Source organism: Heptranchias perlo, chromosome 32 (assembly GCF_035084215.1).
Source record: "Heptranchias perlo isolate sHepPer1 chromosome 32, sHepPer1.hap1, whole genome shotgun sequence".
NCBI classification, from domain to species: Eukaryota; Metazoa; Chordata; class Chondrichthyes; order Hexanchiformes; family Hexanchidae; genus Heptranchias; species Heptranchias perlo.
Window position 1 is genome coordinate 6,146,425 of NC_090356.1, and position 26,065 is coordinate 6,172,489.

The 26,065-nt window shown below is 48.3% G+C and overlaps 1 protein-coding gene across 2 annotated transcripts in view; it reads left to right on the top strand.

Moving 5' to 3' along the window:
* LOC137300960 (multiple epidermal growth factor-like domains protein 6) overlaps positions 1 to 26,065 on the top strand; it is a 292,410-nt gene that overhangs the window by 197,996 nt on the left and 68,349 nt on the right. For both annotated transcript variants that reach the window (XM_067970253.1, XM_067970254.1), the window contains 4 exons: positions 17,019 to 17,144; positions 19,808 to 19,930; positions 22,796 to 22,918; positions 24,869 to 25,006. In XM_067970253.1, coding sequence (XP_067826354.1) covers positions 17,019 to 17,144; positions 19,808 to 19,930; positions 22,796 to 22,918; positions 24,869 to 25,006 — 510 coding nt within the window. The remainder of the gene's footprint in view (positions 1 to 17,018; positions 17,145 to 19,807; positions 19,931 to 22,795; positions 22,919 to 24,868; positions 25,007 to 26,065) is intronic.

The window sequence follows — 26,065 nt, forward strand, 5'->3', positions numbered from 1 at the left end:
TCTTTATCTAGTCCTCATCACCCCTGTGCTCGCTGACCTACATTGGCTCCCGGTCCGGCAACACCTTGATTTTAAAATTCTCATCCTTGTTTTCAATTCCCTCCTTGGCCTCGCCCCTCCCTGTCTCTGTAATCTTCTCCAGCCCTACAACCCCCCGAGATCTCTGCACTCCTCCAAATCTGGCCTCCTCCTCCGTAGCCCCGGTTTTATTCGCTCCACCATTGGCGGGCGTGCCTTCAGCTGCCAAGGCCCTAATCTCTGGAATTCTCTCCCTAAACCTCTCCACCTTTCTACCTCTCTCTCCTCCTTTAAGATGCTTCTTAAAATCTACCTCTTTGACCAAGCATTTGGTCACCTGTCCTAATACCTCCTTATGTGGCTCGGTGTCAAATTTTGTTTGATAATCGCTCCTGTGAAGCGCCTTGGGGCATTTTACCACGTTAAAGGCGTTTTATAAATGCAAGTTGTCAAATGGCTCAGTGGGTAGCACTTTTGCCTCTGAATCAGATGGTCATGGGTTCAAGTCCAACACCAGAGACTTGAGCCCAAAATCCAGGCTGACACTCCAGTGCAGTACTGAGGGAGTGCAGCACTGTCGGAGCATCAGTACTGAGGGAGTGGAGCACAGTCGGAGCGTCAGTACTGAGGGAGTGCAGCACTGTCGGAGAGTCAGTACTGAGGGAGTGCAGCACTGTCGGAGAGTCAGTACTGAGGGAGTGCAGCACTGTCGGAGAGTCAGTACTGAGGGAGTGCAGCACTGTCGGAGCGTCAGTACTGAGGGAGTGCAGCACTGTCGGAGAGTCAGTACTGAGGGAGTGCAGCACTGTCGGAGTGTCAGTACTGAGGGAGTGCAACACTGTCAGAAGGTCAGTACAGAGGGAGTGCAGCACTGTCGGAGCATCAGTACTGAGGGAGTGCAGCACTGTCGGAAGGTCAGTACTGAGGGAGTGCAGCACTGTCGGAGTGTCAGTACTGAGGGAGTGCAGCACTGTCGGAGCGTCAGTACTGAGGGAGTGCAGCACTGTCGGAGCATCAGTACTGAGGGAGTGCAGCACTGTCGGAGCGTCAGTACTGAGGGAGTGCAGCACTGTCGGAGCGTCAGTACTGAGGGGGTGCAGCACTGTCGGAGCGTCAGTACTGAGGGAGTGCTGCACCATCAGAAGGTCAGTACTGAGGGAGTGCTGCACCATCAGAAGGTCAGTACTGAGGGAGTGCTGCACTGACCGAGGGTCAGTACTAGGGGGTGCTTCTGGTGTCATTTAGGAGGGTGTTGGGTATCAGCTGGGAGAATGACGGAACCTGAAATTAGAAAGAGTGGCCTGTGTGCAGTAAGAGAGTTTGATACGGTGAGCAAGTTGTAGGTGGATAGGGCATGTGTGCTGTGTGGCTGAAGACCAGTACCCTCAGAGATTGATGGGATGGACCCCACTTGGGAACAGGCTGCGTGCAAGGCCGAAGCTGGGATGGAGAGACTGTGTATGAGAAGTCCTGAATTGAAGAAGGGACAATGGGCAGACAGTTCCAGGGGGAGCCAAAGAGATAAAGTCTTGCGGAATCTCTGGTCAGCCTGCTAACTGATTGACTGCTCCTGACTGCCGAATTTGCTTGCTAACTTTTTGTGCAAGCGTAATGTTGGACAAATCCGCTCCCTCTGCCCCCCTCCCCCCCCCCCCGGCCTCTGGTCTCAGTAAATATTTGGACTGGGAAGAGGTGAAGCATGAAATCAGTTGATCCCTGTAATTGAAGAGCTTCAGGAGACGAACATTCTTGACGTGTTTGACTGATGAAAAGGCGCCCTCAATGTGACAGGTGGGCACCAGATCACAGCCTGCAGCAGATCACCACATTCTTGGCCACGTACTCAATCCCTCGGGGGCCTTGAGATTGTAAAGAGATTCATGGTCCATTGGACCCATACTCTCAACGGGAGTTGAATAGGTGCTGACAGGCCGCCTGCGAGGGGGCAAGAATATTAGGTGATTGGCAAAAGAAGGAGGCCTACTGTTGAGGAAGCTGATTATTTATCCCCTCTTCTCCTGAAGGAGTTGACTCCTGTTAGGGTACAGGGGCATGGGAGGGAGATCAAATTTACGGTTTTCTGCGGCGCTTCACACAAGTATATGTGTCGGGAATTCAGGCACGGGGGTCATTACACCTGATTCACAGCGCGCAGGGCCCAATCCTCATACAGACGGTGCGTGTTAGCAGGCCGCTTGACCACGGAGGGCATCGCTGCTGAGGTCAATCCTGTCCTCACCTGAGGCCCACGAATCCGTGGTTACCAGCAGGACTTATGGGATAGCGGTCAGGAGTGGGAACCCTACACTTTTTTTCCCTCTCCCGAGCCTGAGGCCGTTGTACCATTCCCAGTTGACGCTCTGCGTGAGGTAAACTAATTTAACACAGGCCTGGGACCTCCCATCATGCCTAGTACCACACTCGGTGGCGCATTTTAGGCCATTAGGGGAAAACGTGACAAAATCGTTAGTGAGAAAATCTACTCCGTTGCTCCCCTTTGTCACTGTAATTTTCAGTCTGCCGGTCCAATTCTAGTCAGCATACAGACAGACATTAGGCTGCAGAGAACTAGGTACAGAGGGCAAACAAATAGTACCCCATAGGGTTGATTTCCTGCAGTGCGCCAGTGATTCTCTGATCTGCGCCCGCAGCTGGCAAGGGCAGAGAAATCAAACTCGTGACGCGGCCCAGAACGGGGCACCATCAGAATCTCTTCCTGGCACCTGGATGTTCTGGCTCTCGGCCTTCGTGCCTGCGATTTAAACGTTTGGAGGTGCAGATCATTTCACCCTCCCAGTTCTGGGACAGATGCACGATGGTGGTCAATTTGCAAGGAGAGGACAGCAACTTGAGACCCCCCCCCACCATCAACCCAGCCCACAGCTGTACCCGCTGTGCCTCGCAATCAAACAAGCTGGCAATCAGGCTTAGACAGCAGAGGTCGGTAACATCGAGCGGCCATGACCGGCATCATTCCAAGCGCCAGGGAGGTCCACTGGATTGTTACCCCGATCTGATCTGACCCAGGTTACCTGAGGATGGTCCCACGGCCGGTCTCTAACCTCGGAGCAGGTTGGTGTGCCTTCCTGACCTCGACTCCGCTCTTCACTGCTCCGGTTTACGGGAACTCTGCCGACGTGACCAAAGAGCGCCCGGTGGTGACGATTAACGATGACTTCAGTCTTCTCGAGTCCGGCTCTCGTTGTTACTTCTGTGTTGCGGGCAAAATGGAACTGACCAATTCCCGTCAGTCACCTCTGACAGTGCGTATAAAATGCTTTCGGTCTCTTGATATCTTGCTTGGTGCCTCTCAATCTCTTGGGAGATATTTTTGAACTCTTTGTGTTTTTCTTCCCTCATAATTGACCGCCTCTGCACATCCTATAGCCAACCAACAGCTCCATGGCGCCATGGCTGATTGAGTGAGTGAGTGGCTACAGACACACTCGATTCACGTAAAGTGAACCCAGCCACCTCTCCTCTCCTCCCCTCTCCACCCCCTTCCCCTCTTCACGTGTGAGCTTTTACATTCAGTGTTGGCTATTTGACCGTGGAGGCCATCATTATCGAAACTACAATCCTTGTCCTTACAAAATATGTGCTCTTCCACCAAAGCTCACTGGACAGTGACCAGCAGCATGGCTTTTGATTCTGCTCCCCCACCTTGGCTGAAATCAGCTAAGCCAGCACTCGCTGAGAATTGAACCTGGCATCTTCCTGATTCGAATGACCAAACAACTCACTGCTATCTCGGTGTTGATGATGATGGTTTTGGCCACCGTTGTCGATGATGACAGCCTGTGATTTATCGCCAATTTAATACAGGTTGTGGGTTCTCATATGACTGTAAAGTCCGATTTTCGCAAGGAATGTTTTCCCACAAACAGGACATTGGATGTCAGATTGACCCAAGAGCTGATATTTCCTTGATTTCCTTTGGGCTCTCTTTGTTCTGCTAGTTCGAAATAACTTGCTTGAAGCTTTCTCAAGCCATCGTGAATCATCTTTTGCCACATTCTCCTGTCAGAAGCATCATGCTCCCATGTGCCAGTTGAGATGCCACATTATTTTTTTCGACTGGTCCTCAGGCAAACCTTATATTCTCAGGATTTTAGCGGCAACAAATGACTTCAGAAAATAATTTTCAGTGATATAACGAATGCTCCTGATTCCTTTATTTGCTCCATCAGTTGAAGGCCCATTGACGATCTTTCACTGAATGAGCCGTATTAAATTACCATTGTGCTCGATTCCAGACGCATGGCTGTGATCGACTTACATATTTTACAAGTGGTTTCTGGCTGGGTTCCCACGTATACTGATTGTACCGGATCAGAATGTCCTGCAGTTATGCGAGCTCGTGGAGTCTGAGTGCGCAATGTTCTGTGTTAGTGCCTTCCAGTAACACCCCTTTCACCCGTGGTCGTGCTGAAACGCTGGGGGTGAATTTCTGCGGGGAGGGCCTCTCCCGCACACCCGCCATTTTGCTCTTCCGCCGGAGTTACCGTGGACGAGCGGGAGAGAGCTCACGGGAATTCACTCCCGCCGGCCTTTACCCTCCGGGGCCTGGCTTTGAATCCAGCTCAACCTGTGGGAGTGGCAGTGGGGATGCGCTTTTGGTTTGTACTCAGGGCAAATGATTTGTTGGGGCCAATTTGTCAACCCTCAGATCCACTTAGATTTTTTCTTTAAAAATCGGATAGAAGGGTTTGGGTGGGAGGTGGAGAGGGGAGGCGGGGTATATTTTTTGGAGTATGAATTTGACTTGGGCGGTTACGCAAAACCAGCGATCGGAAGCCCATTTTATACTCCACCCGATTTTCTTTTCCATTAAAGTCATTGGATACGAACATTGGACGAGGTGTAACACGGCCCTGCCAAATCGCCAGTGCCCGGTTTGCATCACCACTCCAAGATGGATTTGTACCCCTTCTACATCTCTGGTCCCTGGGTCACACAACGGGAGCGCCAATCACAGAACTAACCCTGGAGTTCAAAGCTCCTGATTCTATTCCTCCTGATTTTTCAGTCATTAAAATTAATGAGCGGATATTCGGGAACGCTGTGAATCAGGATCACCGTGAATCAGGAGCACCATAAAAGATCCCACGGCACTATTTCGAAGAAGAACAGGAGAGTTCGTCCCGATGTCCTGGCCAATATTTATCCCTCAACCAACACCACTAAATAAAAACAGATTATCTGGTCATTATCACATTGCTGTTTGTGGGAGCTTGACTGCTGCGTTTCCCACATTACAACAGTGACTACACTTCAAAAGTACTTCATTGGCTGTAAAACGCTTTGGGGCATCCTGAGGTTGTGAAGGGATTTATAGAAACACAAGTTCTTTCTTTCTTTATGTCCTTCCCCAACCACCTCGAATCTTTTTAACATGGATGATGTCCCCTCTTCTCTCTCTCTCCCCCCCCTCAACTCCAAATCCTAGAATTACCCTGAAGCCCCTCTTTTTGCCCGGGACCTCGTATAATTTACCCCGATCTCTATCTGTCCGGGGCAGTGTGAAGCTGTGTGTTCGGACACTGCTCCTTTGTACCGATGGACCTCAGTTCATGTGTCGCCCAGAGATGAGTGTGGTGTCTCTCTGCCAAGGATCCTTGGATTGAAATTGTGACGTGTGATATTGGTAACGGACGAGTTGACGGTTTCGTGTGACATTCCTCTGCCTGCTAGTTTAATGAAGGTGCCAACCTGCGGGTTTAACCCTTTCATTAAAATAGTGTTCAAAGGTATGGTGGTGCATTGGTTATGGTGCGAGATCAGCAATAAGAAGGCCGTGAGTTCAAATCTTCCCATTCACGGCACATTGTGAGTTGAATTTTCATAAAGTCTGGTCATTTATGGGATAGCGACAGGAAAATGATCATGAAAGCTTCTAGATTGATGTAAAAACCCAACAGTGTCCTTCAGGGAATGAAACCTGCCGCCCCTACCCAGTCTGACCTAGATGTGGAGATGCCGGTGATGGACTAGGGTTGACAATTGTAAACAATTTTACAACACCAAGTTATAGTCCAACAATTTTATTTGAAATTCACAAGCTTTCGGAGGCTTCCTCCTTCCTCAGGTGAATGTTGTGGAAATGAAATCCTCGAACCCTTCGCATTTATAAATCACAGAACAATACCTGGTGATTACAGATAGTCTTTCCAACTGCCCGTTGCCAAGGCAATCACAGTGTGCAGACAGAGAGGTGTTACCTACAAGGCCACCGAATATACAAATAACCAAAAAAAAACAGAGAGAGAGAGGCAGAAACATAGAAACATCCGGAAGGAAGAGAAAGACAGCAAATGACCCGTTATATTAAAAACAGATAACATTTGTTCGCTGGTGGGGTTACGTGTAGCGTGACATGAACCCAAGATCCCGGTTGAGGCCGTCCTCATGGGTGCGGAACTTGGCTATCAATTTCTGCTCGACGATTTTGCGTTGTCGTGTGTCTCGAAGGCCGCCTTGGAGCATGCTTACCCGAAGGTCGGTGGCTGAATGTCCTTGACTGCTGAAGTGTTCCCCGACTGGGAGGGAACCCTCCTGTCTGGCGATTGTTGCGCGGTGTCCGTTCATCCGTTGTCGCAGCGTCTGCATGGTCTCGCCAATGTACCATGCTCTGGGGCATCCTTTCCTGCAACGTATGAGGTAGACAACGTTGGCCGAGTCACAGGAGTATGAACCATGCACCTGGTGGGTGGTGTCCTAGACACACCTCATTACTTGCTGCACTTCTTGCCCTCTGAAGGGGCCTGGCAAATAATCGCTAGAAGGTCCACCAGAAGATTGTCAAAGCAACTAGGGATGGACAATACTGATATCGCACAGCATCATTTAGGAACATGGGAAAAGCAGCAGGCCATTCAGCCCCTCGAGCCTGCTGCACCATTCAATTAGATCAAGGCTGATCTGTATCATAACTTCATTTACTTGCCTTTGCTCCATATCCTTTGTTGCCCTCACCCAACGAAAATCTATCAATTTCAGGCTTGAAGCTCAGATTGACTCCCAGCATCCAAAGCCTTTTTTGGGGAGAGAGTTCCAGATTTCCACTCCCCTTTGTGTGAGAAAGTGTTTCCTGATTTCACTCCTGAATGGCCGAGCTCTGATTTTAAGATTATGCCATCTTGTTCTTGATTCGCCCACCAGAGGAAATAATTTCTTTGTATCCACCCCATTGAATATTTTAACATTTTAAACACCTCGATCAGATCACCCCTCAATCTTCTATACTCAAGGGAATGCAAGCCAGGTTTATGTTCTCATAATTTAACACCCTAAACCTCGGGATCATTCTGGCGAATCTGCGTTGCACACCCTCCAGGGCCAATATATCCTTCCTGAGGTGTGATGCCCAAAACTGAATGCAGTACTCCAGTTGGGGTCTGACCAAGGCTCAAGATAACTGAAGCATGACTTCCTCCACTTTGTAATAAAGCTCCTTTGAGATAAAGACCCCTGCATATTAGAGCCGTGATCTTTCACTTCTTAGTGTTTAAATCTGCACCGAGCAGAGAGGAAAACTTCCTGCCGTGTTTGGCATTTAGTTTCCCAAATTAAATAAACTTGGATATTGTTGATCCAATTTGCCCCAGTTACAGCTTTCCAGCACAACACTAACCCCACACTTAACATTACCTGGCACTTTATAAGGTAAAGATTAATAATTGACAGTCCTGCTTATTAAAACAAACCGGTAAATTCACCATTTGACAAGGCCACAGATTCCTGATCATCTTTCACAGCTGGCAGTGACTAGGACGCTGTTTCCAGGACAAATAAATTCCTGTGGCCATGCTGAAATTGGACCAAATAATCCCGGAAACCACAGGAATGAGTTCAGATAGAGCAACAGGCCTCAACAGGCATGAGGTCACATAATGAGTGCACAGTACAATGTGAGAAAAATATAACCCTGCCTGTGTCGCATGGACATTTGTTCATGTTTTCAAGGTTGTACAACTGGAGCAGCTTAAATCAGTGTGGTGAAACCACCTAACATCCCACTGACCACGGCCAGAGTCACCGGCCTAGAATCCCACTGACCGTGGCCAGAGTCACCGGCCTAGAATCCCACTGACCACGGCCAGAGTCACCGGCCTAGAATCCCACTGACCGCGGCCAGAGTCACCGGCCTAGAATCCCACTGACCACGGCCAGAGTCACCGGCCTAGAATCCCACTGACCGCGGCCAGAGTCATCGGCCGAGAATCCCACTGACCGCGGCCAGAGTCACCGGCCTAGAATCCCACTGACCGCGGCCAGAGTCACCGGCCTAGAATCCCACTGACCACGGCCGCAGTCACCGGCCTAGAATCCCACTGACCGCGGCCAGAGTCACCGGCCTAGAATCCCACTGACCACGGCCAGAGTCACCGGCCTAGAATCCCACTGACCACGGCCGCAGTCACCGGCCTAGAATCCCACTGACCGCGGCCAGAGTCACCGGCCCAGAATCCCACTGACCACGGCCGCAGTCACCGGCCTAGAATCCCACTGACCACGGCCAGAGTCACCGGCCTAGAATCCCACTGACCACGGCCAGAGTCACCGGCCTAGAATCCCACTGACCACGGCCAGAGTCACCGGCCTAGAATCCCACTGACCACGGCCGCAGTCACCGGCCTAGAATCTCACTGACCACGGCCGCAGTCACCGGCCTAGAATCCCACTGACCACGGCCAGAGTCACCGGCCTAGAATCCCACTGACCACGGCCGCAGTCACCGGCCTAGAATCTCACTGACCACGGCCGCAGTCACCGGCCTAGAATCTCACTGACCGCGGCCAGAGTCACCGGCCTAGAATCCCACTGACCACGGCCAGAGTCACCGGCCTAGAATCCCACTGACCGCGGCCAGAGTCACCGGCCTAGAATCCCACTGACCACGGCCAGAGTCACCGGCCTAGAATCCCACTGACCGCGGCCAGAGTCACCGGCCTAGAATCCCACTGACCACGGCCAGAGTCACCGGCCTAGAATCCCACTGACCGCGGCCAGAGTCATCGGCCGAGAATCCCACTGACCGCGGCCAGAGTCACCAGCCTAGAATCTCACTGACCGCGGCCAGAGTCACCGGCCTAGAATCCCACTGACCACGGCCGCAGTCACCGGCCTAGAATCCCACTGACCGCGGCCAGAGTCACCGGCCTAGAATCCCACTGACCACGGCCAGAGTCACCGGCCTAGAATCCCACTGACCACGGCCGCAGTCACCGGCCTAGAATCCCACTGACCGCGGCCAGAGTCACCGGCCCAGAATCCCACTGACCACGGCCGCAGTCACCGGCCTAGAATCCCACTGACCACGGCCAGAGTCACCGGCCTAGAATCCCACTGACCACGGCCAGAGTCACCGGCCTAGAATCCCACTGACCACGGCCAGAGTCACCGGCCTAGAATCCCACTGACCACGGCCGCAGTCACCGGCCTAGAATCTCACTGACCACGGCCGCAGTCACCGGCCTAGAATCCCACTGACCACGGCCAGAGTCACCGGCCTAGAATCCCACTGACCACGGCCGCAGTCACCGGCCTAGAATCTCACTGACCACGGCCGCAGTCACCGGCCTAGAATCTCACTGACCGCGGCCAGAGTCACCGGCCTAGAATCTCACTGACCACGGCCGCAGTCACCGGCCTAGAATCTCACTGACCGCGGCCAGAGTCACTGGCCTAGAATCTCACTGACCGCGGCCAGAGTCACCGGCCTAGAATCTCACTGACCACGGCCGGAGTCACTGGCCTAGAATCTCACTGACCGCGGCCAGAGTCACCGGCCTAGAATCTCACTGACCACAGCCGGAGTCACCGGCCTAACATCTCACTGACCACGGCCGGAGTCACTGGCCTAGAATCTCACTGACTATGGCCACAATCACCATCCTAACAGCTCACTGACCACAGCCGGAGTCACCGGCTTAACATCCCACTGACCACGGCCGGAGTCACCGGCCTAACATCCCACTGACCACGGCCGGAGCCACCGGCCTAACATCTGACTAACCACGGCTGCAGTCACTGTTCTAACATCCCACTGACCACGGTCAGAGTTACCAGTCTAACATCCCACTGACCATGACTTCCGTCACCAGTGCTGACTGGCCCTCAGACCTACTGCAAGTTGATTTGCTTTGATAATTCCAGTTGGGCTAAAAGGGAGGGTGTTTTGGGGGCTGCCGTGGGGTAACCATGGTAACTCACATGTCTCGGCTCACCAAAAAAAAGAATAGTCACTTGGGCGAGCGCTGCTGGCGAATGTGGAATTGTATCCCAGTACGAGTCAGGACCTTCGGAAGAGAAAAGAATCTCAACCATGGCGTCACAGAGAGATGACCTACAGAGAGGTCAGGATTGCTCTCACAGAGAAAACAGGCACCCTGGGCTGCTGCAGCACATATCTCCAGTTCAAGTGGCATTGGAGGACGTTTGGGAGCAGATTACTTGACCATCTGCTTAGCTGCTATAATGGGAGCATGAGGATCTGGCAAGGAGAGGAAAGTACTTTGTGAAAGCAAAGGAGGCTCAGACTCATTTAAAAAAAGAAACTTCAAAGATAAGAGTGAAGATTGATGATGATGGCATGGGCGGAACATTGGTCTGTAGACTTGTTGACAGACCTGGGGTTGTGCACACAAGGGTAGTTTGGTGTGGCTGGAACTTGCTTGTAAAGGCTGCCTTGTCGCATCATCTCATTTCGAGCCCTTGTTTTGTTTTAAGGACACACTAATCTTGTAAATCTGGGCTTCATAGCCCAGTGGTCAGTGACTCATGCCGAGAATGAGTGACTGTGATGTCTGCAATCCATTGACTAAACTGGGAATAGGCAGGCAACTCTTCCCACACCAGTCTGGCTTTGTGGAGCTTTGGAGGTTCTCCAGGATCTCCAGATGCTTGTTCTTTGTGCAAGGTACTGGAATTTCATCTGACTGCCAAGGTGGGATCTTATAAAACTCCGTGGGATGCAATTGGAACCCAAAGATACAGCAACATGAATGGACAGTCTATTCTCGCACGGTTGTAGACATGTCCAATATACAGGAGTGGATCCAATTATTTCCTGGGAAGAGATCTGCTTTGTCTTACTGAGGATTAAATTGTTTTGGTCCTTTGCCAACCACATTCCTGTTTGTTGTTACCTCAACTCGACAGGAGCGATGCTCATTTTCTTTTTATCTTATACTTTGAAGTATTGTTTTGGTACTGAAGTAAACACGCTTTGGTGATCTTTTCTCTCTGGAGTGAAACAATTCAAACTCGGATCTGTGCCTATCCTTACTTGTCCCTTTAAGGCCATAAGGTGTATAGAGACAGGAGACTTGTCCCTTTAAAGCACAGGTGTAAGAGAGAGGAAATGGCATGAGAGCAAATGGTATGTTGGTCTTTATTGCAAGGTAGTTTGAGTATGAGAGTAAGGAGGTCTTACTGCAATTATATAGGGCTCTGGTGCGACCACACCTGGAATACTGTGTACAGTTTTGGTCTCCGTATCTAAGGAGGGATATACCTAGAGGGGGTGCAACAAACGTTCACTAGATTGATTCCTGAGGGTTGTCCTATAAGGAGAGATTGAGTAGAATGGGCCTATATTCTCTAGAATTTAGAAGAATGAGAGGTGATCTCATTGAAACATATAAGATTCTGAGGGGGCTTGACAGGGTAGATGCTGAGAGGATATTTCCCCTGGCTGGAGAGTCTAGAACAAGGGAATATAGTCTCGGGATAGAGGGTCGGCCATTTAGGACTGAGATGAGGAGAAACTTCTTCACTCAGAGGGTTGTGAATCTTTGGAATTCTCTACCCCAGAGGGCTGTGAATGCTCAGTCATTGAGTATATTCAAGACTGAGATCGATAGATTTTTGGACTTTAAGGGAATCAAGGGATATGAGGATAGGGTGGAAAAGTGGAGTTGAGGTCGAAGATCAGCCATGATCTTATTGAATGGCGGAGCAGGCTCAAGGGGTCGTATGGCCCACTCCTGCTTCTATTTCTTATGTTCTTATCACACAATCAAAGCTTGGACCTATTTATTAATTTAAGAAGTCTCGAAGCAGAACTGATGAAACTTGGGATACGTTCAGCTGTGTAACTCAGCCATTTGTCGTTGAGTATATTCAAGACTGAGATTGATGGATATTTGGATACTAAGGGAATCAAGGGATATGGGGATCGGGCAGGAAAGTGGAGTTGAGGTCGAAGATCAGCCATGATCTTATTGAATGGCGGCGCAGGCTTGAGAGAACGTATGGCCTACTCCTGCACCTATTTCCTATGTTCTTATGTTCTTATGAAACCTTTACCCCTCTTCCTAGTTGCCATTGGTCCCAGGGGTGGTATATCCTATCAGAGAGAGAGGAGGACTTAATTTCTCTGTTTGGATAGGATTTGAATCCAGGCCCAAGTGGAGACAGGACAGTGTCCTAAGTCAAAAAGAGGATCATTTCCTTTCTCTGGGTGAACCATCTTACTGGCCTGTGGTGTAGCATGTTGGTATACGTACTCGCTGAGCTTCTGCGCCAATGTGGAAGAGTAGATTGTACCCACTGCCACCCTCACCAAAGAGGAAAGATCTTCATCCCTTCAGACTTGGTGGGGTTTGAACCCAGGCTGTCGAGGCGATCGCACACTGTTCGAATACTAAGGCTAGCTTGACTTTTTATTAAAAAAATAACAATTCAAATAAAAAGCAAAATACTGCAGATGCTGGAAATAAAATAAAATCCTTTGTTGATGGTTTTTTTCCAAAGCAAAACGCGGAAATGTGCTTGTGTGACGGACACTCTCAAAAATTATATCTGATCTCCTCTGGTGATGCTCATGGTGAGTTGGTTACTGTGTTTTGCAAACCATATGGGTCTCATCAACCGAGTGTGACAGGGATAGTGTGACAGGATTTAAGTGTGACATTTACAGGATGTGTGCACTACATGCAAAACTTTTAATCAACAATAAATCAGAGCAAAATTCTAAAAATTTTAAATGTGGAAATAAAACTTACAAACACACAATAATGTGACGAATTTGGAAATGTTATTTTCTCAAAGAGGTACAAACATGTCACAATAATTGTGGTATAATCGCAGTAGGGAACTCTGAGCAAAGATTCCAGTAAATAAATCTCAGCACTTTGAGTCTTACAAGTGAATGAGAATTGTGAGAGAAATTTACTGAGCAGTTTTTACATCATTGATTGGCTGGTTTGGTTTGCCGTCCAACAAGTCCCAAGGAACCATGAAAGTAATAATAATGATGCAGTTGAAATGTAGGCCATGGTTGATGCACTCTGATCTGTATCTCAGCTGGTCCGCCTGGTGATGGGGAGATAAGAACAGATCGTTCTAAAATGAAATCCCATATTCCTATTAAATTCAGGCATTACATATGATATTGAATGTGGGCTGCCCCCTATTACCGGGTCGAGAAGTTGGGCAGGGGCCTGGTTCTCTACAAACACTGATCCTGAGCTGACAGCTCTGAAGTCCTTCATTGTGGATCATCAATTGGCTTCTGCCGGACCCATTTCCCTCTCCCATAGTGTAGGGGATACTGATAATACAGCCCAGGCCCCACTCACGGCCACCTCCCCTCTACTTACTGCCCTCTGAAGACTTCTCTTTTGGTCAGTTGGGTAGTTACATGTACAGAAACTGCCCACCATGTGTAAGAGTCTTCAATCTACTGAGGAAGTCTATGCTTGTAGACTTGCTGTGTAGGTTTGTTACTCCGTGTATCTCTGGACCACCATTTACCACCTATCTGGCTGTGGGATGTTGACTGAATTGCAATACGTGCTCTTAGTTCCACTCTCCTGCTTTTTCCCCATAGTCCTGCAAATTTTTCAAGTATATATCCAATTCCCTTTCAAGTATTTGAGTAAAAACTCCAAAACCTTAACTGCGAGTTCCCAATCTTGGTCACACTGTCCGGAGATGGAGACAGCACAGGACAGAGAATAACTGCTCCTCACTTGGAGAGAGGGCAGCTCTGCAGGCCTGTTACTAAATGCCATTGGCAGAGACCCAAATAGCCAGCTGAATTCCCACCCCTCCCACCAACACCTCTCAGCGAGGGGAGGGTAAAAGGATGGTGCGAGAAATGAAGACTTGCAGAAAGAAAGAAGAGAGAAATGTATAAAATAGCTGACTGCCCCCCACCAACAACAAGAAGAGATGTACAAATACTTTAACTTGCTTGTAGTGAATTCTTGTCTCTATTATCTAGTGTTAACGTGTTTAAAATAAATGGGTTAACGCCACTGTTAAAATAGCAGAGCGAGGCGTTGGTATAATGTCCGTGCAATAACGTCACCGACAGGAATCTCTGCCCTAAAGTTGTACGTAGTGTTGTAGCCCCAGACGGATGTCCCATGAATAGCAGGGGAGATCACGGTGGATTTACTGATGTCGTGCTCCCAGTGGGGAGCCCCACATGAAGGGAACGCAGGTGGAAGAGAGGGTTCTATTCCTCGCTCTGACCCGGGCTCCACTCGATCGCGACTCCCGACTTGGAGGATGGGATCAGTGAATTCACTAATGAGGCAGTGGGTCCAGCGCAGTGACAAAGCCACACAGCCCAGGGAGGTCACCAGATGTTTGATTCCTGCTGCCCCCGTCCCCCACCAACCCCGGCAAGTGCCTTCAGGAGAGGAGAGAAAAACTGGGAACAGATTAAAAAGAAAAATGATTTCCATCTGTCTTTATTTAACGGGAAGCAGCTTCGCCTGTAAATGACACGGATTTTATAACACAAATGGCAGATGCTTGGCCAGATTTAAAACAGATCTGGTTAGCGTCCAATCAGAACTGCAGTGGCTGAGCTGGTCAATAATTGCTTAATGCATTACAGTTTCTGCCTTGAATCCCATCCACTGTTCTGGGTTTTGCCTCCACTTATTCCCACTGGGGCTGCACTGCCTCGAGATAGTAATGCTACTGAGTTGCTGTTTCCTACTGGAGTTACCTGCAGTGGGAGAGATCTCAAAGGGAAACCCTGGGAGAGGCTCATTGTAAACTACGTAATGCTGTAGCACTAGTTGCCGTCTTATAGTGGCCTCGATTTGTTCTCAAACCCGGTATCGCTGGTTAGAAAGAAAAAAGAACTTGCATCTCATATCGCGGCTTTCACAGCCTCAGGACGTCCCAAAGTGTTTTACACCCAACGATGTACTTTTGAAGTGTAGTCACTGTTGTAATGTAGGAAACGTGGCAGCTTATTTACGGACAGCAAGATCCCACAAACAGCAATGTAATAATGACCAGATAATCTGTTTATAGTGATGTTGGTTGAGGGATAAATATTACTCTTCTTCAAGTAGTGCCTTGGTTTGACGTCTAATCCGAAAAAGGGCACCTCCGACAGTGCAGCACTTCCCTCAGTACTGCAGTGGAGTATTAGCCTGGATTTTGTGCTCAAGTCTCTGAAGTGGGACTTGAACCCACGACCTTCTGACTCTACCCACTGAGCCTCGGCTGATCTAAGTTACATGGCCAACTCTGGCAAGCAAAATGCAAACCACAAACTCCTAGAACTCTGCCCAAAGATGTCCAAATGCCGTTTAAACATTAACAAAGAGCCAACACGATGCTTCAAAAGGTGAAAGGTTAAGTTGATCTGGGAACTTTCTCAAGTTCTGTTTTCACAAGTGCAGCAAGAACCAGATTACCTCCTCGAGCCAGTCCCACATCCATTAGACTTGGCCAACCTTGCAGCCGGGCTTCGCACCTCCCAATGCGCAGGCTTGCTGAGCAGGGGTCGGAGGTCAGGCTGCAGCGCTACGGGGGGGGGGGGGTGAATTTCCGTGGGGCGTTCTCCTGAAGAGCCATGGAATAAGAGAGAAAGAGAGAGCGAGTTGGACAAACAACAGTGCAGTGATTAGATACCTGTTTCAGCATTTGTTTTGTGTTCTATGAACTTTAGAAAATGTATTAAACTGGGAGAAATAGAGAGGGGGGAGGGAGAGGGAAGAGAGAGGGGAAGACAGTCTTCATTTAATGTTAGTTCCATTTTCAAGAAAACCCAAATTGGGTGAATGTTGATGTTAACTAATTATCTCACCTATATTTTGTCAACAGTTAGAAAAGGCAAATGCTAATAGCTTTTACCCATGAATCAGAGTTTCTAATTTCTAAAACCCCTGAGACAAAGGGCCAGAGGGATACAGAGAGAGGTATAGATCAATAACCAGAGAGAAGGGACTAGAAAGAAGAGTTGAGAGAGATGGGGTGGAGAGGAGCTACGAGGGAGAAAGAGACGGACAGACATAGATAGACAGAAGGACAGACATTTTCTTTCCTCTAATTTAACTTGTTAATGAAAAACAGTTGAAATTTGAAAGCAACCAAAGCCTCTTTAAGGGAAACTGTGAGGAAGGAAGGATAGGAGGGGGAGGGGAGGAGGTTAATAGGCTGAAGGTGAGATGGGCCTCTGGCTTCTTGCCACTCACTCCTGGTGGGGAGCAAGTGGGAGTTGGGGGCAGTAGATGGAGGGTCAAAGGATGAGGTGAGTGACAGTGGAGCAAAGGACAGGACATGATAAAGGGTTGAGGGTAGTTCAAAGGGGAAAAGATAGGGGTAGTGATGGGAGTGGGGGAGTTGGTAAGAAGGGGTCAGTGGGAAGATGAAGGCGTAGGGGCCATGATGGGAGTGAGCAGATGGGGGCAACATGAATGGGGTTGGGGAGGGAGGCGCTGAGAGTCACACTTTTCCCCGCAACACCCACCCGAAATGCAGCCTACAGCCATTGGTGGCACCTTTCTCTGTCACACCACCTGCACCTCCCACCTGAGAGGAAAGAAGGAAAGACAGATGGTGAAGCAGAAATAGGCAGAGAGAAGAGTTAAAGGAAGAGAAGGAGAAGAGAGAAAGAAACAGAAAAGGAGAGACAGAGCAACAGGAAAGTAGCAGAGAGAGGTAAGAGAGAACCTGTATTCACCAATGTGCCATGGACATCTGTCAGATGTATCTGACTGTGCTGCTTTTTCACCTCCCAGGCGTAAACTCATGCTCGATTGGTAATGGAGGCTGTGAGCACAATTGCGTTCAGTTGTCGATGGCACACTACCAGTGTCGGTGCCAACCCAACTACCAGCTGAAGGAGGACGGGAAGCACTGCGAGTGTGAGTACCAGGGCTCTGGATAGGAAGGGTGTGGTGGGAGGGGAGATGACTGTCTGCCATCCCGCTGTACATTACCAATACTACCGGAGGCATGTACCAGAACAGTACGTGATGTGAGGAGGCCTCACTAAGGCTGACACGTGCCCTGTGTCCAAACACACAGTCCATTTTATGAGTGGGCGGTCCAGAAATTCCTAATAATTAATCCAAACGCCAAATGTCTGGTTTTCAAAATAGAATTTCATTTCCTTTACTTAGTCCTGTGTCTTGGGTTGTGGAGGTGTTAGTTATTACTTAAGTTAGTTATTAAAGTTTTCAATTAATTTTCATCAGCAATCAAGCAAACATCAAAACTCAAGCCCCGATCCCATCCCTTGTTCCTGCTCCTCTCTTGACCCCCTCCCCAGGTTGTACTTAACCCTAAACCTAAAGAGAGGCAAGAAAAATAAAAGGGGAAATCAACTTCGAGTCTTGTCAAAAACTACTTAGTTACCAATATTGCCAACGGTAATTTCTGGCCTTATAGTTTTAATAGAGGGCTTTCTATACCGCTATGGATGCTGGGATAGTCACACCTCCATGGTGTTGCTTTTGCTCACTCTCCAGTCAGAAACAGAGAGGCAGCATTTGCAAATCCCACGGCCAGGTGGGATGTGAAAAGAAAAAGAAAGAATAAAAGGGGTGTTCAGCGAGGAGGAGAATGTACAATCTGTCATTTCATCATCTGACAGGTAGAACTTGCTGCTTTTGAGTGTTCTGGTGGTTTTTGGCACAAGGCGACGCCTCAGATGCAAGAACACAGCTGTCCACACATCTGACACGCAGACGGAAACCACCTGCTCGGCAATGGGGCACTAAGCCGCACTCCAAGAACCTGGCGATTTCTCTTCTTAAACCCTGGTTTATTTATTTTCATTTTCCCCAGAAGCTCTCAGTAGCTTACTTCTGGTGCTTGGCCCAGCGTTACAGAGAGGGAAAAATATGAATAAAGAAAGAGCTTCAGGGAGTTTTATTTGACCTGAGTTTTAATTAGTCAGTGAGTCGGTAACTAGAGGGCATAAGGTTAAATTGGATAAACATTTGAAACGGAGGAAGATACAGGGCTATGTGGAGAGAACTGGGCCATGGGATTAGTTTTGGATTTTTCTAGAAAAAAAGCCAACACAGACACAATGGGCCAAATGGCTTCCCACTGTGCTGTAAAATTCCCATATTCTATGGTTGATACATTGAGTTCCCAGAGCAAATAAACGATTCTTCATATTAATCGTTTGTGCTTGAATTAATAAATGTCTGTAGATGGGTGGAAGAGGTTAAGTGTTTATTGAGGATTGATCCTGGTAAAGTCATTCAAATCTTATACAATAAACTAATGGAACCATCAGTCATGAAAATGCATTTAAAAAGAAAAAAATAGGGTGAAGATTTTAATGGGGTGGGATTGGCCGTGAGGGTCAGAGCTGCCCAGTTTCCATTAGATACACCTGGCTCCTGCTCAGCTAGAGGGCAGAAATTTAGGATCATCACCAAAAGAAGAAAGTGGGAGGTCAGGAGAAATTTTTTACTCAGAGTTTTGTTTGGACTTGAAGAGCCTAACCAGAAAGATCGGGGGAAGCAGAATCCATAACAGCTTTTAAAAGGGAAGTGGGCAAATATTTGAAAGAGCAAACTTGAAAAAGAATATGGGGAAAGGGGAGGGGGAGTGGGACTAAGTGGAGAGCTCTTTCAGAGAGCCAGTACAGGAATGGCGGGCCGAATGGCCTCCTTCTGTGCTGTAAATTTCTATGGGGTAGAACTTGGTATCTGTTTCGCCCGTTTTTCGGGTGTAAAACAGGTGCAATGCAGACGAATTTAGCAGTGGGACGGCCCGCGGCCGATCTGTGCAGGCATTAGTGCCACTGCTAAATTCATGGGGGCCTTCTTTTAGGTGTCCTGGGCCTGCCCCGATCGGGATTCTTCAGGGCCCTGCGGCCAGAAACGGAAGGTCAGTTAAATTATTTTGTTTCCTTAAAAAAAAATCCCATCCTTTACAGCCCAGGAGGAGAAGGAGTGCTCCCCCGCCCCCTAGCACCGACTCCACAGGTGTCGCGATCGTCCCTCACCCCCGTTGCCTGCTCCTGAGGGCCTCTGCCTGCAAGGCAGGTGGCCTGATATTGATGTCTTTGTATGGCGAGCTGCCTGTGTGACCAGCTCGAAAACAGACCCAGATGAAAATCTACCCCTATGATTCTACGATCTACACTCACTCCCACTGAGGGCATGTTATGTTAATAAGGAGTTTAGGGAGCAAACCATTCTCAGTTTAAGAACTGTGCTCAGGCCTGCACGGTGATGGAGACTCTAGAATTGGCCTCAGTTCCACTGTATTAGCGAGAGGGACACATATTAGGTCAAGGTCCCCAATCCTGACAGCTCTCTACTGACCCCTGCTGGAAGTCTTCGTGTGTGGTTGTGGAGGACAAGGACAGGGTGGGCTTTGGCCTACAGCCAATCCCAATCAAGGGTCACCCATGAAGAATGGCCATTGAGGCAAGGTTGCCATGGTGATATTAGAGCTGTATCCCATCAAGAATAAGCACCTTCCATCCCCGCATTGCGAGAGGCGAGCTAAAAGGTAGTATTAAGCCTTGGGCCTACAATCGTCTACTCTCTTCTCTTTGCAGTGAAGAATCCGTGTGCAGATAAGAATGGCGGCTGTATGCACAAGTGCCACAACAATCATGGCGTCGCCAGGTGTGAGTGTCACCCGGGATACGGATTGACCAGTGACAACAAAGGGTGCGAAGGTAAAAGTCTTAAGTTAGTACTTTCACTTACATCAACAGCCTACTCTATCGGGGTGGCCATGGCAACCTGCACTACAGAAAAATCACCAACCTCACGATGCCACAAGAGCGCGTGGTGACAATCTGCACTAGGCCTCTCGTGCACAGTGCCACCCAGACACATGCCCTGTCCCAACAAACCCAGTGCACACATGGGACTTGGCAAGTGATTTGGGATGGAGTGACATCCCACAGAATATCCTAGGAATCTTTGCACTTTACTGCATGCACCACAATTTGCTGCCTGAGTTTTGCAATTTTGCATGGAAAGTCCCGTGGGAAGTGAAAATTCCAAGTGACCAACAAATCATCTGTCCCAAGTATCAGTGTGTGAAGCAGCACCTCCTAAACCCGCGACCTCCACCACCTGGAAGGACAAAGGCACAAGGTGTATGGGAACACCATCTCTTCCCAGTTCCACTCCAGGTCATACACCATCCTGATTTGATCATATATTGGCCGTTCCTTCATCGTTGCTGGGTCAAAATCCTGGAACTCCGAACCTAACAGCATCGTGGGAGCACCTTCACCACATGGACTGCAGCGGTTCAAGATGAAGGCCCACCACCACCTTCTCAAGGGACAACTAGGGATGGGCAATAAATGCCGGCCTTGCCAGCGACGCACACATCCCAAGGAATGATTTTGTAAAAAGCGCTGGAGGCCAAATTTCCAGTTTATTTAAAAGGTAGCAGAAAGGCCTGTTTTTCTCCTAATTTACTGTCAAAATTGGGGGAATCCACGGGGTTTAAAGGACACGTTTCCCTAGAATTCGAATTTATTGGTGTCCCCAAGTTTTGAACCTTTGCCGACATGATGGCAAAAATGCTGAACAAATATTTTGTTTCAGTCTTTACGGTAGAGGACACTAAGAATATCCCAACACTGGACAAACAGGGGGCTCTAGGGGGGGAGGAGCTAAATACGATTAAAATCACTAAGGAATTGGTACTCAGTAAATTAATGGGACTCAAGGCGGATAAATCCCCTGGACCTGATGGCTTACATCCTAGGGTCTTGAGGGAAGTGGCAGTAGGGATTGTGGATGCTTTGGTAATAATTTTCCAAAATTCTCTGGACTCGGCAAAGGTCCCAGCAGATTGGAAAACTGCCAATGTAACACCCTTATTTAAAAAGGGTAGTAGGCAGAAGGCTGGAAATTATAGACCAGTTAGCTTAACATCTGTGGTGGGTAAAATTTTGGAGTCTATTATTAAGGAGACAGTAGCAGAACATTTGGATAAACATAATTTAATAGGACAAAGTCAGCATGGCTTTACAAAGGGGAAGTCATGTCTGACAAATTTGCTTGAGTTCTTTGAGGATATAACGTACAGGGTGGATAAAGGGGAACCAGTGGACATAGTGTATTTGGACTTCCAGAAAGCATTTGACAAGGTGCCACATAAAAGATTATTGCTCAAGATAAAGAATCACTGGATTGGGGGTAATATTCTGGCATGGGTGGAGGATTGGTTATCTAACAGGAAGCAGAGAGTTGGGATAAATGGTACATTCTCGGACTGGCAACCTGTAGCCAGTGGTGTTCCGCAGGGGTCGGTGCTGGGTCCCCAACTCTTTACAATCTATATTAACAATTTGGAGGAGGGGACCGAGTGCAGATGATACAAAGATGGGAGGGAAAGTAGAGAGTGAGGAGGACATAAAAAACCTACAAGGGGATATAGACAGGCTGGGTGAGTGGGCGGAGATTTGGCAGATGCAATACAATATTGGAAAATGTGAGGTTATGCACTTTGGCAGGAAAAATCGGAGAGCAAGTTATTATCTTAATGGCGAGAAACTGGAAAGTACTGCAGTACAAAGGGATCTGGGGGTCCTAGTGCAAGAAAATCAAAAGGTTAGTTTGCAGGTGCAGCAGGTGATCAAGAAGGCCAATGGAATGTTGGCTTTTATTGCTAGGGGGATAGAATATTAAAAACAGGGAGGTATTGCTGCAGTTATATAAGGTATTGGTGAGACCGCACCTGGAATACTGCATACAGTTTTGGTCTCCATACTTAAGAAAAGGCATACTTGCTCTCGAGGCAGTACAAAGAAGGTTCACTCGGTTAATCCCGGGGATGAGGGGGTGGACATATGAAGAGAGGTTGAGTAGATTGGGACTCTACTCATTGGAGTTCAGAAGAATGAGAGGCGATCTTATTGAAACATATAAGATTGTGAAGGGGCTTGATCGGGTGGATGCGGTAAGGATGTTCCCAAGGATGGGTGAAACTAGAACTAGGGGGCATAATCTTAGAATAAGGGGCTGCTCTTTCAAAACTGAGATGAGGAGAAACTTCTTCACTCAGAGGGTGGTAGGTCTGTGGAATTTGCTACCCCAGGAAGCTGTGGAAGCTACATCATTAAATAAATTTAAAACAGAAATAGACAGTTTCCTAGAAGTAAAGGGAATTAGGGGTTACGGGGAGCGGGCAGGAAATTGGACATGAATTTAGATTTGAGGTTAGGATCAGATCAGCCATGATCTTATTGAATGGCGGAGCAGGCTCGAGGGGCCGATTGGCCTACTCCTGCTCCTATTTCTTATGTTCTTATGAACAATTCGCCTGGAACAACCTCCTCGATAAACGTCTGGTAGGTTTCAGGTAACCTGGTCTGTGGAGGGTTGTGGGGCTGGAGGAGGTTACAGAGATAGGGAGGGGGCGAGGCTATGGAGGGATTGGAACACAAGGATGGGAATTTAAAATCGAGGCATGGCTGGACTGGGAGCCAATGTAGATCAGTGAGCACAGGGGTGAATTCACTGTCACTGTATATCACTGAGCCGTGATTGGTCTCTCTCTCTCCCTATCTCCCTAGATATTGATGAGTGCGTGTCCGGATTAACTGACTGTTCGCACGGATGCCTCAATGCTCACGGGTCCTTTTCCTGTGTCTGTAATGCAGGCTATGAGCTGGGTGCCGACGGGAAGCAGTGTTACCGTAAGTTAACCCCTTCAGTCCTTCATACTGGTGCAGGGTGGGCAACTGTGGGCAAGTATCAGGATATAGGATCATCACACTGAACTCACTAACAAGCTTCTAACATTGACTACGGGCTCGAGAATTCACTGTAAGGCAATAATTACCTTCAATAGACGTCCCTATGATACTGTACAGAAGGACAGTATATTTAGGAGGTCAGAAATGGCACAGTATTAACAGTAATTACTTCAGTCTGTATACTGCGTTGTGAGTCGGTATTCTGTAGATGGAGGATAGAACCTCATTTTTGTATTTAGGAGTCATTGAGGGATGGTGCAGGGGCACAGTAAAAGCAGCTGTGAAAACTTCTAAACCCACAATAAATATATTTTATTGAGAACTGGATAGTCCAGTTTCTGCCGTTTCGTCTGTAGAGGCTGGGCTTAGAACTCAGCCCAGGCCAATGAGTTTAAAGTCTCCTTCCTTTGTTGGCTGTAATGGGCCTGTGTAAAAAGTTTGAGACAGTGTAGAGGAAGCTTTACCTTGAGTCTAACCCCGTGCTGTACCTGCCCTGAGAGCGTTTGATGGGACAGTGTAGAGGGAGCTTTACTCTGTATCTAACCCGGTGCTGTACCTGCCCTGAGAGTGTTTGACAGGACAGTGTAGAGGGAGCTTTACTCTGTATCTAACCCTTGCTGTACCTGTCCTGGGAGTGTTTGATGGGACAGTGTAGATGGAGCTTTACTCTGTATCTAACCCCGTGCTGTACCTGCCCTGGGAATGTTTGATGGGACAGTGTAAAGGGAGCTTTACTCTGTATCTAACCCTTGCTGTACCTGCCCTGGGAGTGTATGATGGGACAGTGTAGAGGGAGCTTTACTCTGTATCTAACCCCGTGCTGTACCTGCCCTGGGAATGTTTGATGGGACAGTGTAAAGGAAGATTTAAAATTAACAAAGAATATCCTCACAGCACCTCCAAAATAGATTCCTGTAATCAGCAGCTTGATGAAAACAGAGACACTGCCCCTGATTATCTGGTCATTTATCTCATTTGCTGTTTGTGGGATCTTGCTGTGTGCAAATTGACTGCCGCGTTTCCTACATTACAACAGTGACTACTCTTCAAAAGAACTTCATTGGCTGTAAAGCACTTTGGGACGTCCAGCGTCTGTCTCCAGGAGCCGTTCCTGAACCAGTTACAGGGTTTTATATCCCTTGGCCTGCAACGTGCTGAAAGGATGGAATTTGGCTCAGCATTTGGAGGGTTTACAGCAGAGCTGGTGTGTGTTTCGGGTGTTGTGACCCACTGCTGCTGCTGCTGATATTTTAATAAAAGAAAGAAAGACTTGCATTTGTTTAGCACCTTTCAATACCTCAGGACGTCCCAAAGCGCTTTACAGCCATTGAAGTGTAGTCACTGTTGTAATGTAGGAAACGCAGCACCTAATATGCGCACAGCAAGATCCCACAAACAGCAATGTGATAATGACCAAATAATCTATGTTAGTTGGTGTTGGTTGAGGGATAAATAATGTCCAGGACACCGGGTAGAACTCCCTTGCTCTTCTGTAAATACTGTTTTTGGATATTTTACGTCCACCTGAGAGGGCAGACGGGGATCTTAGTTTACTGTCTCATCCGAAAGCCGGTACCTCCGACAGTGCAGCACTCCCTCAGTACTGCACTGGGAGTGTCAGCCTAGATTATACGCTCAAGTGCTATCGCTGAGCCAAGGCTGACACCCTGATGTCAGGGAATCCTGATTAAAACGGGACTGTTGAGGGATTTACGTGGCTTTTAAGACCCTTTTATACGGTGCTCACTCAGGCACCCCGACAAATCTAGCGAGTTTACCTTATGCGTTGCTGTGGGAGCCCGCAGGACTGGCATGGTGGGGAACCAGAATAGAAATGGACTAAAGAATTGCTAAAGGAGTAGTGAAAGGATCTGAACGCTTCATTTACAGGGATTGAGATGGAGATCGTCAACAGTTGCGAGTCAAACAACGGAGGCTGTTCCCATCACTGCCGCCACACAACTGGCGGCCCGCTCTGCAGCTGTAATCAAGGCTTCCACCTAGACGCTGATCAGAAGACATGTGTAGGTAGGGCTGAACGGAGGTGATTTTTCCTCAGTGGCTGAAGGTGGGTCATGTTTGTGTACATCAGCATTTAGGGGTTTAAATAACATACACCAATCCCCATTAAATATAAAACAGCACACAACCTACAGTGTGTTACAAGTAATTGATTTTGAAGTTGAGGTAGCATCATAAGTTCTTGAGTGGTTTATCAGTATTACCTCAAGTCCAACACTAGAGTTAGACACCAGACTTTCACTTCTGGGACCTGGGTTTGGAATTCAGTTCTGAGTGATGGGATGAAAGTCCTCTCTCTCTCTGTGAGAATCCTATGTGAAACTATTTTGGACAATTTCAACGCAATTACCAGTGAGCATCGGCGCACAGCATGCATACATCTGCCCGTAATTTGGGAGACACTTTGGCACTAAATTGACACTCAGAGACACTACGAGATGGCTGATGTGGGAAATGGAAAATGTTTCATTGGTTCAATAGCTTTTCTGAAGTTGGGTTTAAGATGCATTTTTGGGGGATAATTGTTTTTGCATCAAGCCTCCTCCGTACCTGACCTGTGAATGGTTGATGCTGAAAGTAGAATTGTGTCCCGTTGCCCATCACTCTTGCCGTACTCTTGCTGGAACATGTACCCACAGGGACGTGGAGTGAGGAGAAGACCAGGCTTAGATTTAATGCCCCCTCCGTGGTCAATAGTTGACTGACAGTTACTGCCGAGGTTCATACGTGAAACACGGCCACTGGGATGAAGCACTGGCGTCCATGGGACCTCCATCCCTGCGAGGGGCCAGCACCACATGCCGGGAAAAGCCAGGGCATGGAGAGGTTAACCCTTTCTTCTCAAAACAAAGAGAAGTCTTGTTTAATGAACAGCATTCAGTGATGGGAAGAGTTAAGGTGGCCATCTGCTGGTTTTTGTGCTTTATTTGCCCAGTGACTAATAACCTTGTTTGCAGTTTATTGCTGCATACGCTGTTATTAGACTGGCAGTTCCCAGAGGGGAATGTGGAGAATGTGATTAGGTTACACATTTGTATACTTCCTGAATTTGCAAATCAGCGTCTC